This window comes from Dermacentor silvarum, chromosome 7, assembly GCF_013339745.2.
Source record: "Dermacentor silvarum isolate Dsil-2018 chromosome 7, BIME_Dsil_1.4, whole genome shotgun sequence".
Taxonomy (NCBI): domain Eukaryota; kingdom Metazoa; phylum Arthropoda; class Arachnida; order Ixodida; family Ixodidae; genus Dermacentor; species Dermacentor silvarum.
In genome coordinates, this window is record NC_051160.1 from 126,442,317 (window position 1) to 126,460,405 (window position 18,089).

General features: G+C 50.3%; 1 protein-coding gene and 1 non-coding gene across 2 annotated transcripts; one reads left to right on the forward strand and one right to left on the reverse strand.

The window, feature by feature from the left end:
* Nucleotides 1-6,876: 6,876 nt before the first annotated feature.
* Trnat-cgu (transfer RNA threonine (anticodon CGU)) lies at nucleotides 6,877-6,948 on the reverse strand. Its single transcript has one exon. It is a non-coding gene; the product is annotated as a tRNA-Thr (tRNA).
* Nucleotides 6,949-15,738: 8,790 nt separating this feature from the next.
* On the forward strand, nucleotides 15,739-17,855 carry LOC125947208 (uncharacterized). Its single transcript, XM_049671612.1, has 2 exons — nucleotides 15,739-15,866; nucleotides 17,597-17,855. Exons 1-2 carry the CDS (start codon nucleotides 15,790-15,792, stop codon nucleotides 17,853-17,855), a joined length of 336 nt encoding a protein of 111 aa, XP_049527569.1. The 5' UTR covers nucleotides 15,739-15,789.
* Nucleotides 17,856-18,089: the final 234 nt, after the last annotated feature.

Genomic DNA, 18,089 nt, shown 5'->3' on the forward strand with positions numbered 1-18,089 from the left:
CCGGGCCCAAACATAAACTGAACCATATGTCGTGTACATTCAGTACGTGTTAGCTCTGTGTCGGCGGGTTGGTGACAAAATGCCTGAAGCTGACAAAGTCAGCCACTTACTTAAAGGCATCGCTGATGACGCCTTTAATATACTGGTATATAAGGAATGCTCTACCGTCGACATCACAAAGGAGTGCCGATGCTTTGAGGAAGTGAAGAGCCGACGTGTCACGCAACAATTCGTGCTGCTCCCTAACACCGCCGTTACCTCAACGTGTGAGGAAGTCCAGCCGCCTAGTACCGAAAGCCTGCTGCGTCCTGTGCGGCGCGAAATTCAGGCTGCGTCTTCATTTGTTCCTCAGGCCCGTTCTTACGGCGAGTCCCACTCAGCACTATTGTTGATCCAAGCCGTCGTGCGATAATAGTTAGCGAACGAAGGCATTCATCCCATCTGTGCCATAAGTCGCCCTGCGGTCAGCATTTTCTTGCGACCTCCCCGCCCAGAATCGACGTATCCTTGAAACGACGGCCTAAACCAGTGGCGCACGCGCGACGACAGGCCAATATGCTTCAACTGCAATTGTACAGGCCATATTTCCCGCCATTATCGCTATCGCCGGCCGTCGTCACCTCGTTCTGCAATCACCGCCCGCAAGACAGTCGGTCCTCTTGGTTTCTTGCTGGCGATGACCTCCCGCACCCAGATGTTCTTGCCCCGACTCCATGCTTCGACCACTCGTCATCCTCACAAAACCGGCATTCGCTCTCTCCGCTGCCCCGTCGCTCGCCGTCGCCGTCGCATGTCGTTTGCGTTGCCGACGGCGGTACACCTTGCGTCGTTGGCATGTCCACTGATTGTGTGAGCTTCGCTGGCCTCCAGACTTCAGTTCTGTTCACCATTCTACAGCAGTGTCCCCATGACGTGATCCTCGGCCATGACTTCCTGAGCACCCATTCTGCCCGCATTGACTGCTTATCAGGCCTTCTACAGTTGGAACTCGCTTCTGTACCCGACCTCGACACCGTGTTGCCAGGGCGTTTTTGTGTCGTCGAGTTTGTTCGTCTGCGACAAGCTACCACGACGTATGTCGCAGTGACCTCAGAGCCCCCTGTTTGTGACGGTGACTATGTGATCTCCCCTTCTCTAGACGTTCTTTTGACGCGGTGTGTGGCGCTCCCTCACTCTGTTGTGACTGTTGCGAAGAACCAAGCTTGTATACCAATTCTTAACTTTCCACACACGCCACAATTTCTTCCCGAAGGCATCACGTTGGGCAGCATATCACTTTTACGCGCACACAACGCCCTGGCCCTGACTATCGCTACTCCACAGTCGTCACCTGGAAGCCCGGACACAAGTACTACGCTTGCCGACCCTCTTGACGGTCTGATTGCCTCCGATCTCTCCCCCTTCTCAGTCCGAAGTTCTTCGCGCAGCTTGTTAGGATCTTACCGCGATGTTCTTGATTTTTCTTTGCCCCATCTGGCCAGACATCACTCGTAACCCACCGCATCGATACTGGGGATGTTAGACCTATCCTTAGGCGCCAATACTGAGTGTCTGCGTCCCAACGCCATGCCCTTCAAACCAATCTTGAGAAAATGCTGACTCAGGACATCTTTGAACCATCTGCGAGTCCTTGGGCGTCCGCTGTGGTGCCTGTCTAAAAAAACTACACTTGGAGGTTCTGTATAGACTATCGGCACCTGAACAGGATAACTAAAAAGGACGTCTACCTTTTGCCTCAAATAGACGATGCGCTCGACTCTCTCCATGGCGCAAGGTACTTTTCTTCCATAGATCTTCGGTCTGGCTATTGGTCAATTGCCGTTTACGAGCAGGATCGCAAAAAAAACGCCTTCATTACGCCCTATGCATGGGCTCTACTAGTTCAAACTCATGCCCTTTAGGTTGTGTAATGCCCCAGGAACATTTGAAAGAATCATGGACTCCCTCCTTCGCGGGTTGAAGTGGTCTACTTGTTTATGTTACCTTGACGATGTCGTCCTTTTTCTTGCCCACATTCCCAAGTCATCTGCAATGACTAACGGATATTTTTGGAGCTTTAACTAAACTCCTCCTAATGCCGCTTCGGACGCATAGAGATCACCGTACTTGGTCATCTTGTTGTACGGCCGGTATTCCACCTGACCCTGACCAAGTAGGCGCGATTACGAAGTTTCCAACGCTCTGTTATTCGGAAGACGACCACTTGCTTTACAGCGAAGCTGTTATAGGCTAGATAAAAAATTTTAGCTCCATGTGCGTCGTGGTTTACCGCCAGCTGTGCTGTAGCACGGGTGTTCAAACATATGATGGAAGGCCTGTTGTTATACCTCTAGTCACCGCCGATGCCTCTTTCACAAGTGTCGCGATTCGGCGGCGGCACGTCCCACCAATCGTTGCGCCCCTTTGTCTCGTGACGTTGAGATCGCGCTAGCGCTGCTATCAGCAGTTGCCCTTTGGACTTGCTATGGGACAGACGCTTGTTTATTAAGCACACCTTCCAGGATCCTGACATCAGGATCCTGACGACGTCATGCAGTGTGCTGCGGTTATGAACGCTGTGACTCATACTCTAGCATATGATGATGGGGCGAACTTGGCGCAGCAAACGCACTACTTGGCCATTGCACCAGGCGAAAACAAGATGCTGGTGTCCTTGGTCTTTGACGAACATGCTGAAGACGCTCAATATAGTCAATAATGAAATATATCAATTCACTGCAGCAATATTCACTATAGCAAACACACCAGTCTCAACTTCGCTGGCTTAGAACTTCACAGTAGTGGAAGGGCTCTGAAGTTCTAGGCCTCTGGTCTTACTTTCGTCGCTTCGTGAAAAACTTTGCAGAGATAGCACGGTCTCTCACATGCCTATTCAAGAAAGAACGTTCCTTTTACCTGGGGTCCCGCCCAAACGTCTGCCTTTTCGGAGCTCTTCACACTAGTCACTACGGAATCAGTGTTGGCTCACTTTGACGATTCTGCTGTCAAGGGAGTCCGTTCAGACTCCAGTGGCCATGACATCGGCGCTGTTCTAGTTCAATGCCAACGTGGTCAGGACTGCGGTATTGCATATGCTAGTGGTCTCCTTTCCGCCGCTGAGCCGTATTATTTCATTACAGAGAGAGAGAGTGCCATGCTCTTGTTTGGACCATCGCAAAATTTCGCCCTTATCTGTATGGCAGAACATTTACCGTGGTCACTGACCATCAGGCTCTCGGCTGGCTATCTTCATTCAAAGATCCCACGGGTCGCCTTGGGCGCTGGGCATTACGACTTCAAGAATATTCATATACGGTCATCTACAAATCTCACCGTTCGCATCAGGTTGCCGACTGCCTTTCCAGGTAGCCCGTCGACCAACTGGGACTCGCACCGAGCAAGTACAGTCCTTGTGCGCTTACATCAGCGAACTCAACATTGCTGTGAACAACGCCGGGACCCGGTCCTACGCAAGACTGCCGACCGTCTCAACTGCCATGCTCATGATGCCTCTCTCTAAGGATTTGTGCTGCACGATGACACTCGACATCGTCGAAGTTTGCTTCCTGATGGCCCTGTCCTCTTACCTATGATTCCAGAACACCTCCGCTCCACTGTTCTGGCTCAGCTTCATGATGCTCCAACAGCGGGTCATCTCCGCGTTTCGCGCACATAGATCGTGGACGCCATTGGTTCTACTGGCCAGGGATGTCCCGCTTTGTGCGCTGGTACGTTGCCTCTTGTGACCTTTGTCAGCGCCGGAAAAAGCCACCGCTCCCACCTGCTCGCCATCTTCAGTCTCTCGACGTTCCATATGAGCCATTTTATCGCGGCATCGACTTACTTGGCCCGTTCCCTCCATCAGTCTCAGGAAACATGGGTCGCCGTCGCTACAGACTATGCGACGTGATTCGCGATCACCCGTGCTCTTCCCACAAGCTGCGCGACCGACGTTGCGTACTGCTTAATCCATAACGTGATTCTACAGTTGGTAACTTCCAACTGATCGGGGCAAAAAGTTTCTTTCGAAGGTTCCCGAGGACATTCTACGGTTTTTCCCGACGCAACACAAGCTGACCACGGCCTACTATCCACAGACTAAAGGCCTGACGGAGCGACTGCACCCAACAATTACCGACATGTTGGCAATGTATGTGTCAGCCGACTACCAGGATTGGGACACTGAATTGCCTTTTGTGACATTCGCGTACAACACTTAAAGACATGAGACCACGGGTTATTCGGCTTTCTGTCTCTTATTCAGCCGTAATCCTAAGTTGCCCATGGACACGTTGGTGCCTTTTTCTGCATGCCACGGTACCGAGTATGCTCGAGGGGCTGTTGCCCGGGCTGGCCATGCATTTACAGTTACCCGCGCTCGATTCAGCGAGTCGCAGATCCCACAGCAATATCTACACAATAGCCATCCCAGGACTGCCCAATTTGCTCTTGGGTCTTTTGTCCTCTGGTCCGCAGTGCGCCGTGTCGGGCTTTCTGAAAAGCTGCTGTTCCCTTACACGTACCCATGTCCAGTGTGTCGAGAAGTCGCTGCACTGTCTTCGTCCCCATCGGCTCAATCCCACACCGATATCGTGCACGTCGTCCGCCTGAAGCCCTACCATGCCCCAGACAATGATTAACCCTGTCCGGGGGTTCCGTATTATGAGCCATGCACCTATACTGCGGACGAAATAGAAGTGGCATAGCAGACGAGATAGAGGACGAGCTGTTGTCATGCCACGCGCTGCCACGGGTATACATATTGTATATAAACCTTCTTTGACATCTCCCCGTAACAGTATATATATATATATATATATATATATATATATATATACATACCATTGACAGTCTTGCATTTACTTTGGAAGCTAATTATGTTCTGACGGAAAGCAGCTCAAGCCTATTTTAGTTACGCGCAATAGACCCCAGTTTATTGTTCTGTGACTTACGTAGCTCGCATGCAAAAGCAACGCATTGCATTCGGTTGTACGCGCGCACATTTTATGGTTTATGTCCACGGGTGCAGTGCGACGCATGAATGATCAAAACTTGCCACGCCGAAAGCTCATCCACACAAAGTCTCTAGATTAGGCTGGCGGAAATAGTCGGGTGCATGCTTATTGGTCTGATGAAATAATTGTAGCTATGACGAACAGCTGCCATGCACCAAACAAACTTCCAGCTGAGGCTACCTATGCGACCTGCCTAAAATGGTACACATAGATCTTTCATTTATTTTTAATAATTTCGTTTTCCCCCTTGGGCATCCCCTTACTAGCCCGAACTGTTTTCATTAGTCCGCGATCATTTATTTGACTTTTTTAGGACAATTATGGTATCATATAGCAAATCACCGTAATTTTAGAGAATATTTCCACAACTTTATTACTGTTTTTTTATGCTTGGGACGGAGACGGCAATTTAAATATCGAATTAAGGGCAAAAAATGCGAGTCTTCTTAGTACACGTATAGCACTACCCGAGTATAAGTGTGACGTGTGCCATGTCGAGATTGTAGGACCATTTCCCTGCGCAAGACGATGACAGCGGAATTTTAGTTCTCTATGTCGAGGACGGCAGAAAACCAGGTGGGATGATGAAGTTAGGAAATTCGCAAGCGCAAGTTGGAATACGCTAGCGCAAGACAGGGGTAATTGGAGATCGCAGAGAGAGGCCTTCGTCCTGCAGTGGACATAAATATAGGCTGATGATGATGATGATGACGATGTTTCAGGATCAAAAATAAGTTTCAGGGCAAGAGAGTTGAATAAATGACCTAATTTGAGTGTGCATATTTCACGCACCTGTGCGTGAGGGGCTCCAACTTTTTTTCCTGGACTTTCCCTTGTCCGTCATGATCATGAAAACTGACCTTCACATAAATCTTATTCGAAACCACGTAATTTTTTCTTGTTGGGAAAGCGGCCCAACCGGGCAGAATGGCAGGGGGAGAGTGGTGGGGGACCGTCCTGCTCAGCTCAGTCACCTACGACCACAAATGGGCTGTCCAAAAGGCTGAAGACGCCGCCTAGCCCATGGCCTACTGGCCACCGTCTAGGCGGGGTTGGCGCTCCCCATAAACTTGCCGGCAAATAAAGAGTTATTTCTCTCTCTCTGGGAGAATGTGTTGAAAGAAGTGAATTGTTTCAACTGAAACGCTGTCAAACAAATTTAGCTAAAGCTTATACACGTCTCTCCGCATGTTCTTCCAGAGTTTCTGCTATAGTCGAAAATGCAGCGCCAGAAAGCTGGGGCAAACTTGCCGAAAACAGTGGGGCTTATGTAAAGTTCACGGTAAATGGTCAAATATGTCCTGTGTTTGCAACATAAATGAAATATTATTTTAAAGAAAATGCCGTGTATGGCTGAACCTTTATGAAGTTTATACATGCACCGACTTTGAAGCCTCAAAGGTATACTTAATTTATTTTCAATGTGTCTTTTTAATTGCGTACAGGTCCAGGTGACCAAAATATAACACTGGAGACTTTGCTGTTCGCAACCTGGAACTATAGTTGCGGCGTTTTTTCTGTTATACTTCAATCTGGTATGTACAAAGGAAGTATTATTATTGTCTTTTATTATTCTATTGAGAGCTCCGTTATTATTCGTGGAGATTTTCAGTGCAAAGCAACAAACTGTTTAGTCTTGAAGGTTGTTCGTTGAGGTACCGTTGCATTATATGGTGTCCATGCCTAGTTGATCAGAGGGTATGCCTTTTGTGAAATATGAACGAGATGAAAGGGAACCGAGGGGCCGGATTTTTATTAATCATATCATAAGAAGCCAACAAACACTGACACCAAGGACAACATAGGGGAAATTACTTGTACTTACTAATTGAATTAAGGAAATGATAAATGAATGGAAATGAAAACGGATGAAAAAACAACTGTCCGCAGGTGGGGAACGAACCCACGCCTTCGCATTACGCGTGCGATGCTCTCACCATTGAGCTACCGCGGAGCCGTTTTCCCATCCGCTTTCTGGGGTATTTATCTTTTATAAATAGAACTAACACAGGGAGTGTTAGCCAGCGCCACCACTCGCAAACCTTGGGGCGGAAATTTATCATTTCCTTAATTCAATTAGTAAGGACAAGTAATTTCCCCTATGTTGTCCTTGGTGTCAATGTTTCTTGGCTTCTTATGATATTTTGTGAAATATGTAATTTACAGCAGTTAACACACACACATACATACATACATACATACATACATACATACATACATACATACATACATACATACATACATACATACATACATACATACGATATAGATCTACTTATAGCACCAGCACGCACGTTCGCAAAAACGTTTTATTTGCAACGCTCCGGCCGGGGTCCAGTCTTCGCCAAAGCAAATTTCCTGGCATAAATATCGGACACTGGCCGACATGCAGCAAATGCAACGTTTTTCGATCGTGCGTCCTTGTGCGTGAAGTCCCTATATACTACCGGACCAAGGAAGATGGTCACTAAATACCTAATATATATATATATATATATATATATATATATATATAAGCATATCATAAGAAGCAAACAAACAATGTCACCAAGGACAACATATTGGAAGTTATTTGTACTTACTAATTGAATTAAAGAAATGATAAATAAATGAAAATGAAAATGCATTGAAAAACAACTGTTCGCAGGTGGGGAACGAACCCACGTCTTCGCATTACGCGTGCGATGCTGTCATTACGCGTGCGGCAGGATATATATATATATTGTAGCGAAGAGAGACGCTAGTGGGTCCGGCTCTAGTGGGCCCAGACGGAGAAAGTAGTGTGGACGCCGTCAAAGAAGCTGCATGCTGCAGTACATAGAGGCAACCACTGACGAGTTGGGAGGAACAGTGGTGTCGTGTCTGACGAGTAGTTTGTTCGGAAGTGAAGCATTGCCGGCGAGCGTCAAATCTGAGAGTGGCGACAGTTCGAGTTCGCCTCGTGCGCAATGAATGACGGCATTGTGGCGGGAGAGAAAATCCCAGCCGAGGATAACGTCATGGGAGCACGACGAAATTATAATAAATTCGATGGCGTATACAACGTCCTCAATAACAACACGAGCTGTGCATGCTGCTAACGGGTGAATACGCTGTGCGCCGGCTGTGCCGAGGGACAGTCCAGTGGCGGGGATCGTAACTTTCCGAATCAAGCGAGAAAGTTTTGCGTCCATAACAGATACGGCGGCGCCGGTGTCCACGAGTGCAGAAATGTGAACACCATCAACAAGCACGTCTATCACATTCGTCGGGCTACCCTGAGGACTTTCGCGTTTCGCCGGCGTCGCAGCCCTTGCCTCGTGGACTGCGATGATTAGTTTTCCTCTTCCCGAGCTGCGGCACGAGGCCGCATCGGTGATAGCGAGCGGCGGCGTGGAGAAGGTGAGCGGCGGGTATTGGGCGTTGGGCAGAACGTAGGTGACGATGCCGAAGGGTCGTCGTAATATGGGCGGGGAGATCCAACCATACGATTTGGCGCATATGTTGTAGCGCTAGCCGACGGCACGCGATTACAGTACCGAGCGATGAGGCCTGCGTAGCCGCACGCAAAACAGATAGGCCAGTTGCCAGACGTACGCCACCGATTTGCTGTGGTGGGCGCCCTCCATGTAGGAGGACGCGCTGTGCGGGGCGGCTGGTGATATGGTGGTATGGCGGGCTGTGGTCGGGGCAGAGCCAAGACGTCGGCGTAAGTGAGAGGCCCACCTTGAGGGAAGGGGTGGGGCCTGGTGACTACTTCCGCGTAGCTGAGTGGCGCAGCCGGAGGGATCTGTTGGGGCCTGGCGGCGCCTTCCGCGTAGCTGAGTGGTGCACCCGGAGGGATCTGTTGGGGCCTGGCGACGACTTCCGCGTAGCTGAGTGCTGCAGCCGGAGGGATCTGTTGGGGCCTGGCGACGACTTCCGCGTAGCTGAGTGCTGCAGCCGGAGGGATCTGTTGGGGCCTGGCGACGACTTCAGCGTAGCGGAGAGGTTCGAGCGCAGGAACATGTTGGTGGCGTTCAGGTAAAACCTCGTTGAGTTCGTGCGCAATGGCACGGCGGAGCGGGGGCTCAAAACCCGACGTGGGCTCTTGTACGGGTTGCGCTTGTGCAAAGGACATCAAGGAGAGCTGGCGTGCGATTTCCTGGCGCACGAACGCCTTCATTTTTGCCATGAACGCTGACTGCTCAGAAATGGCCGTCAAGCCAGCGAGGTGTTCATCGCGCGATGTAGGGCGATGGGTCAATGTCCGCTGCCTGCGTAGCTCCTCGTAACTTTGGCACAGTGTAATTATCTCTGCCACCGTGCGAGGATTTTTGGCAAGCAGCATGTTGAAGGCATCGTCTTCTATGCCTTTCATTACATTCCTGATCTTATCTGACTCCGACATGGTCCCGTTGACTTTCCTGCATAAGTCCAGGATGTTTTCGATGTAGCTTGTGAAGGATTCACCGACTTGCTGAACTCGTTCCCGCAAACGCTGTTCGGCGCGCAGCTTACGAACAGCAGGGCGACCAAAAACATCCACAAAAGACATCTTGAAGTCGTACCATGTCGGAAAATCCGTTTCATGGTTGTTGTATCATAAGCTGGCCACACCCGCGAGGTAGAAAGCACGTTGCTGAGCTTAGCGGCTTCGTCCCATTTATTGTGGGAGCTTACCCGCTCGTAGGTCGTTAGCCAGTCTTCAACGTCGGTGTCATCAGCGCCTGTGAAGATGGCGGGGTCCCTGTGGCGAGGCACACCAGACCACGGCGCCGGTGCAGAGGAAGGCACTTTTGTTGGGAGGCTTCTTCAGGCTTCTTCAGGCATGGTCGAAGGTACGGTGCGGGAACGAAGTTCCAGGGTGCAGGTTTTGAGGGCGCAGCACGCTCCACCAATTGTAAAGGGTTGATGAGAGATCGGAGCAGCGCAGCGTCGACAGTCAAACGAGACACAGCTATCAAGCACGAGCGCCGTTGCGAGCAAAAGCGCTAGACCAGCTAGCGTGTGGGCCCACAAGAGCCGGACCCACTAGCGTCTCTCTTCGCTAGAATATATATATTGTGAGGGGGTTTATTTATACAGCAGTTAGGGCTACGCAACAGCCTTGTCTCAAGAGCGTCGGTCGCTGTCTCGCGCTCTCCGGGCTGCTGGACTTCGTCCTCCTCTCTCAATGGCTGCGGACTCTCTTCCCCACTACATTGGCCCCGGCGGCGAAGAGGAGCCATCCTGGCGACTCAAGGTGAGGCAAGCACCAGAGGGTCGTAGTAGGGCTTTAAGCGGCTCACGTGGACTGTTTCACGACCGCGGCAGCGTCTGTCGGTGGGAGGTGTCACAGGCTCGACGACGTAGTTCACCGGCGATGTGCGTTCAACGATCCGGTAGGGACCGTGATATTTCGCTGCAAACTTGCGGGAGAGACCAGGGGTGGGGCATGGAATTGAAAGCCACACGAACGAGCCAACAGGGAAGGTAGGGGTAGGTTCAGCCGAGTCAAGGCGCTCTTTTGAAGACCTTGTGTCACTGATGTAAATGAGCGTGCGAGTTGGCGGCACTCTTCGGCGCATTGAGCAAGTTCTGAGGCTGGGCGGTATTCGGATGCATCCGGGCGGTATGGAAGTATAGTATTCAGTGTGGAAGATGGCTCACGTCCGTATAGTAAAAAGAAAGGTGAAAATCCAGTGGTGGCTTGCGTGGCGGTATTGTAGGCATATGTCACAAACGGAAGCACCAAGTCCCAATTAGAATGGTCGGAGGCTATGTACATGGAGAGCATATCACCGAGTGTTCGGTTAAAGCGTTCCGTCAAGCCATTAGTCTGCGGATGATAACTTGTAGTGGTGCGATGAATGATATTGCACTCACTAAGAAGCTCTTGGACGACTTGAGAAAGAAACACACGCCCTCGGTCGCTAAGCAGCTCGCGTGGCGCACCGTGGCGAAGAACGAAGCTGCGCAACATGAATAAGGTAACATCACGAGCTGAAGCTGTTGGAAGAGCGGCGGTTTCGGCATATCGAGTGAGATGGTCGACGGCCACAATAATCCACCGATTGCCCGCAGGGGTGGAAGGAAGGGGTCCGTACAGGTCGATGCCGATCCTATCAAACGGGCGAGCGGGACACGGCAAAGGTTGTAATGGGCCAGGCGTGTGACAAGTTGTTTTCCGGCGTTGACACTCAATGCAGGAACGAATGTACTTGCGGACGTATGTGTACATTCCACGCCAGTAGAATCGCTGGCGCAGTCTATCATACGTTTTCAAAACGCCAGCATGCGCGTTTTGTGGGTCTGCGTGAAAGTGCGTGCACAGGTCGGAGCGCAAATGGCGAGGTATAACAAGAAGCCACTTTCGACCATCGGGCTGGTAGTTGCGGCGGTACAACATGGCGTCCCGGAGCGCATAATGAGGTACTTGGCGACGAAGGGCACGAGAGAGCTGTGGGGCTGGTGTCGTCGAAGGCATAGAGAGAACGTCGATCAGTGAGGCGATCCAGGGATCCTTGCGCTGTTCTGAAGGCATGTCAGTGATATCGATGTTAGCACAGGAAGTCGCGGAAAGGGAAAGAGGAACGACGTCACAAGGCAGGGGCGAGCGGGAAAGTGCGTCAGCGTCGGCGTGCTGGCGTCCTGAGCGGTAAATGACGCGAATATCGAATTCTTGTAGACGAAGCGCTCAGCGTCCAAGTCGACCTGACGGATCCTTCAGTGAAGCCAGCCAACAGAGCGAATGATGATCGGTGACGACATCAAACGAATGGCCATACAAGTATGGGCGGAATTTCTGCAACGCCCAAACAATTGCCAAACATTCCTTCTCGGTAACCGAGTACTTGGACTCTGCCTTGGTAAGGGCACGACTCGCATAGGCAACAACGTACTCAGAGAAGCCCGGCTTACGTTGGGCAAGGACAGCGCCAAGGCCGATCCCACTAGCATCCGTGTGTACCTCGGTCGGAGCGGTAGGGTCGAAGTGACGTAGGATGGGCGGTGAAGTCAAGAGACGACGTAGTGTTGCGAAAGCCTCATCACACGCCGGCGACCAACCAGACAGACAGCTATCGCCGCTGAGCAGCTTCGTCAGTGGTGCTATTATAGAAGCGAAGTTCTGCACAAAGCGGCGAAAGTAGGAGCATAGACCAAGGAAGCTGCGAAGCGCTTTCACGGTGGTAGGCTTCGGGAATTCAGCAACAGCACGAAGTTTCTGCGGATCGGGAAGGACGCCGTCCTTAGAGACTACGTGGCCAAGGATGGTGAGTTTGCGAGCGCCGAATCGGCACTTCTTGATGTTAAGCTGAAGGCCTGCGCGCGTCAAACAGCTCAGTACCTCGTGAAGCCGACGGAGATGACTGTCGAAATCAGGGGAGAAAACGACGACGTCATCCAGGTAGCACAGGCACGTCTTCCATTTCAACCCACGCAAGACACTGTCCATCATCCTTTCGAATGTGGCTGGGGCATTACATAGGCCGAAGGGCATAACATTGAATTCGTACAGCCCATCGGGAGTTACGAAGGCAGTTTTCGGGCGATCGGATGGTGCCATAGGGACCTGCCAGTAACCGGACCGTAAGTCTAGTGATGAAAAGAATTCGGCTCCCTGCAAGCAGTCCAGGGCATCATCGATGCGTGGCAGGGGATACACATCTTTTCGAGTAACTTTGTTCAATCGGCGGTAGTCGGCGCAGAAGCGGATTGAGCCGTCTTTTTTCTTGACAAGAACAACAGGCGACGACCAGGGGCTGCAGGACGGCTGAATGATGCCACGCTTAAGCATGTCGTCAACTTGTTCGGCGATCACATGACGCTCAACAGGGGATACGCGGTAAGGGCGCTGGCGCAGAGGCGCTTGTGAGCCGGTGTCAATCGGATGGAGAACAGTATGCGTGCGGCCTAATGACGTCTTCTGGCAAACAAACGAGCCTCGAAACTGGTGGAGGAGTGCAAGAAGTTTCTCGCGGTGTACCTCTGCAAGTTCATCGTCGATGGCGGAGCCGAACATACTTAAAGGTGCTCGATCAGGCGTACTAGCAGCAGGTGTCAGGGCACTAAGCTGCAAGTTGTCCATGTCGTCAAGGCAGAAGATGGACGATACGTCGAACGCCTGAATTGTGCCGATACACTCTCCACGGAGTAAGGTTGAGGGAACCGGCAACGGATTCATAACAAATAAGGATGTGGCGCCGTAGGTCATGTCGAGAACGGCAAAAGGCAACGTGAGATTCCTGCGGTGTTGAATGGTCTCGGAGGGTGTAAAGAGAACTGTAGACTCACGAACTGCGGCACAGGACACGGGGACAAGGACTGCACTACTGGGTGGTATGGTCGTATCCTCGGCGACAAACAACTTTTTCATTGTAGGTGCAGACGACGCGGTACACAACGGTGAGAACGCCACCTCGGCACGAGCACAGTCAATAACAGCATGATGGCGAGAAAGAAAATCCCAACCGAGGATGACATCATGCGAACAGGCTGGTAGCACAAGAAACTCAATGGGATAAACAACATCTTGAATTATGACGCGGGCTGTGCAGGCGGCTAACGGCTGAATATGGTGTGCGCTGGCGGTACGGAGGGATAATCCCCTTGACGTCGTCGTAACCTTCCGAAGCAAGTGGCAAAGTTTTACATCAATCACTGAAACGGCAGCACCAGTGTCCACAAGCGCAAGGGTATGAAAGCCATCCACAATAACGTCAATGAGATTCGCTGGAGAAATTCGAGGACTTGAACTTTTCGACGACGACGCAGTTCGTGCCTCGGGAACTGCGACGTTTAGTTTTCCGCGTCAGAAGGGCAGGGTCGACGGCGCATAGGTGACAGAGAGCGACGTCGGGGGGATGGAGATCGGCGGGTAGCTGAGGGCATGCGCTCGGGCGAAGAGGATTGTTGTAGCCGCGCTGTGCCGTCAAAGCGCCCAGGATCGTAAGCAGACGGTCACATGACATCTATTGGAACAGGAGGGCGACGGCGACAGAAGCGTGCCACATGTCCTGCACAGCCGCAAGAATAACAGATAGGGCGATTGTCCGCAGTGCGCCATGGATTTGTGGGGACTGGTCGGCTGAACGGAACTGGTGGGGGCCGAACGGGTGCCGACGCGGAAGAATAGGTCGGTTGACGAGGCGGCCCGGCAGCGACGACTTGCGCATACGACAAGGGCGCAGGCTCCGGAGGTGGCGGACGAGCGAAAGGCAAAGCGTCAGTGACTTCTCCTTGTATAACTTGGCGTATGACTGGGGCCAGATGTTGAGCCTGGGCGGGCTCGGGCGTGCTCGATAAAATGGAAAGCTGTCGGGCGACCTCCTCACGTACAAACTGCTTGATCTGAAGCAACAGTGCATTCTGGTCGCCCAAAGTCAACGCCGCGATCGAGTCGTTCTGTTCCAGAGGGCGGCGAGTTTGGGCGCGTTGCTTGCGCAATTCGTCGAAACTCTGGCACAAGCTGACGACATCGGCGACGGTTTGTGGGTCTTTTGCCAATAGCATTTGAAATACGTCATCGGCTATTCCTTTGAGGATTTGCTTGATCTTGTCCGACTCGTGCATCGACGGGTTTAAACGCTTACACAAGTCGACGACGTCTTCAATATAGCTGGTGAAGTTCTCACCGGGTTGTTGAGCACGTTCACGAAGTCGCTGTTCTGCGCGGAGTTTGCGTACCGCGAGGCGGACGAAGATTTCCGAAAACTTTGTTTTGAACGAGGCCCAGTTATTAATCTCCGCTTCGTGGTTCCGGAACCAGAGACTGGCGACGCCGGTCAAGTAAAAGATTACATTAGTCAGCCTAGTCGTATCGTCCCATTTGTTGACTGCGCTTACCCTCTGATAAGTTGTCAGCCAGTCCTCGACGTCTTGATCATCAGTCCCGCTGAATATCGGTGGGTGACGCTGAGGCAGCACGCCGGGACAGACGGTGGCTTGAGTCTGAGAGGAGCCTTGAGTGGTGGTTTCTTCCGCCATCGCTGACGCTGGAGGTAAGGTACGGCTTCGTAGTTCCAGGTTGGGAGACTGGGATCGATACCCGGCACCTTTCCACCAAACTGTGAGGGGGTTTATTTATATAGCAGTTAGGGCTACGCAACAGCCTTGTCTCAAGAGCGTCGGTCGCTGTCTCGCACTCTCCGGGCTGCAGGACTTCGTCCTCCTCTCTCAATGGCTGCGGACTCTCTTCCCCACTACAATATAGGTTCACGAAAACTCGTAAGTAGTGAATTGCCGACTGCAACCGCATAACACTTGCGGTTGCAGTCCGCGATAATAATAAACTGATTTGATTTGACACTTTCATTGAGCGAACACAAAAAGCGCGCCCACGGTGTCTTTGTCGTCTTATCGCTACAGCCGACATGGCTATAGATAGAGGCGTCCTACATGTAGGTAGATTGTATAGCCAATTCACGTGTGTTGATTGTGTTGAACCTGGTCGTCTAGAAGTCGTGTTATACTTTAGGTTGATAAAATGACTGCAATACTGCACGTAAGAATTTTTTGCGAGTATTTACAAGAACTGTCATAATTGGTGTAGCAAGAAAAAACTGCACAGTTTTATGCCTTCATTAAAATTTGATGTACCATGCTAAATATTTTCACCAATATGCAGCATTTATACTCAATAAAGCATCGGCACAGACGCGGCAGAAGAGAAACGTAAAGGATATTTAGCCAAGCATGTTGTAGCGTCGGCGCTGACACATATACGCAGTTTCCCTAACTTTAGTAGGCCTATGCATAATGTTTCATATCTATGTCCGGCTTTCTCTCACGGTTCACAGCCTACCACAAGGCGATCGGCTGCATAAATTCCGTCGGCACGAAGATCAACGCCTGCATGAATGGGATCCGTAGCGGTCTGCAGAAGGCCGTTGTCAAGGCGCCTAACCAGGACATCCTCCACTACGCATGCTGGTCAGTACGAGTTATGCAAGCCTGCCATGGGTGCAAGGGTTGTGCCGCAATGTTGTGTACTTCAGGCCAGAAAATGTTTAAAAAATATGGCAACACAACAAAATCTAATATTTCCTCCTTTGGAGAGCACATCCACTGTTGTTATGTCGTAAGACATGCGCCGGACGAGCCGAGGAGATAATAAGAGACCACAATGCTCGACATAATCTGCAAGCCTTCCTGGGAAAGAACAAAATGTCCGCTATACATTTAGGCACTAGCTACTGCTCCGACGCAGTTGCTTTAGCACGGACCAACGCGAACTTGCTTATTAAAATACATGTAAGACGGACAATCAATTTCTGAACCAACCACCGAAATGAGTTGAGTGAAATGTGCAATCTTCCGCAGGTAAAATATCTAATTTACAGCATGAGTACAAGGCAACGTTAGGTTTGCCGAGAACAGGCATTAGTAATGAAGAATTCAAGCAAGGCGTTAACAAAAACGTGATTCTCACAAAAAAATGATATAACTCTTAGGCATACGAATGTTTCTAACTGCCCTAAGCGTAAGAAAACGATGTATAATTTCACGACATACGTAAAACTGTTTCACGGTTTACGTGAATTTCCAACAAATCTATTAAAAATTATCTCTATATCAACAGCGCTCTATACAAACATTTTTCCGAGACGAACTTTTAACAGCGGTACTACTTTCATTACTGGTTTACAGAGTTGTGAACTTACTCACCACATTAGCTGAGTGGTTATGTCTCTCTGCTGTCAGCACGAGGTATGGGGTTTTATTTCTGGCAGTGGTGGTGGGCACTTGAACGGAGAATAAACGTGATAACATTTCAGTACAAGGATATACGCGCACATGGAAGCAAGCCAAGGTGAAAATAATCTGTAGCTCTCATAAAGCACGCGCTGTTTCAAAGCTTCTGTTCGTACCAAGGAAATTTGAAAATTTACCCTGCGGCTATTTGTTGAACATCACTGCAATGCAGCGTAACTCAATGTGCAGCATTTTCAAAAATCACGATTGAAAAGGCCACCCGAGTTTCTAGAACACTTAGTCACCAACGTTCAGAGCTTGCGCTCTTCTAATAACATGCGTATTTGCGGTACTTGTTCTTAACTTTCGGGCTGTGTTATGGCATTTTTTATTCGTGACCAATAACCTACTATGACGCAGCAATAATTTTAGTATAAGTGCCGTAAATACGCACGTTAATGAAAGGGCCTACGCTCTCGACGTTGCTAACCGAAAGTTGTTGAAATTCGGGCGGCTTGCTGAGCCGCCGTTTCTGAACCGCCATCATTTGTCTGAAAATGCTGCCCACTGAGCTACAGTGGTGTACTGCGGCAAAGTTCGACAGAAAGCCGAAAAAGCAACGTCCAAAATGCTTCGAAATGCCTACAATGCTTTTCCTTCGAGTGGTAAGCGTTATGTTCGTTGCCTTGTTTTTTTTTCTGTTTAAGGCAGCTTACGTTTAAAAATTGCGCATGAAGAAAACGCGACTTCTTGCGAGTGCTACCGGCTATTGTTTATGCGGACTGTGAAAAAGGCGTCGTCACATTCCACACAGCGGTGCCGGGACAAACAATTTCTTGCTTCTCAGGAATATAAATAGGAGCTCTCAATTTGAAACTACGTCTTAATTAAGGGGCCATTCACTTCACTCGTAAGAGAACAGTCATACTGATACCCATCAACTATCATCTTTTTCCGCCCCTCTCCAGCTCGTACGGTGATCTGGTTGACTGCCTCGAGCCGGTGCTGACGCCTTGCGAAAAGGTCAGGGGCAAGGAGTTCACGCTCAAATTGATGGAGAATGTGTTCGGGGAGGCCCTGGAGCTGGTGTGTGGAAACTACAAAAGGGAATCCGAGGCCTGCAAACATCTGCCGAAGCTGCCTGCGCTTGGTCCGAAAGATAGCAAGCTCGAGAGCTACATTGAGCTCCTCATTGAGACTGCCACCACATTCGGCCGCAGAAGTTAGCACGTGGCTCGCTGTGCGTCCCGCTCCTACGTTCTTCAGGGACCAGCGTGCCAGACGGATCGTTAGGATGGTGGTTGTCACGTTGCCTAACTTCCACACAGAATGAAAAAAATAACACATTTAGTACTTATAAAATACACGACACGATTGTGCGAAGTTACAGAATCGCAGAAAACTAAGCCTTTTTATTCGAGAGATTGTAGTGCATAAAAAAATTTGATGCCTGTAATGAAA

What these genes read in the sequence shown, in the direction of transcription:
- LOC125947208 (XM_049671612.1), top strand. Translation starts at nt 15,790, where the DNA reads ATGAATGGGATCCGTAGCGGTCTGCAGAAGGCCGTTGTCAAGGCGCCT. An exon ending in ATCCTCCACTACGCATGCTG is followed by an intron (nt 15,867 to 17,596) that starts GTCAGTACGAGT and finishes GCCCCTCTCCAG; the next exon opens with CTCGTACGGTGATCTGGTTG.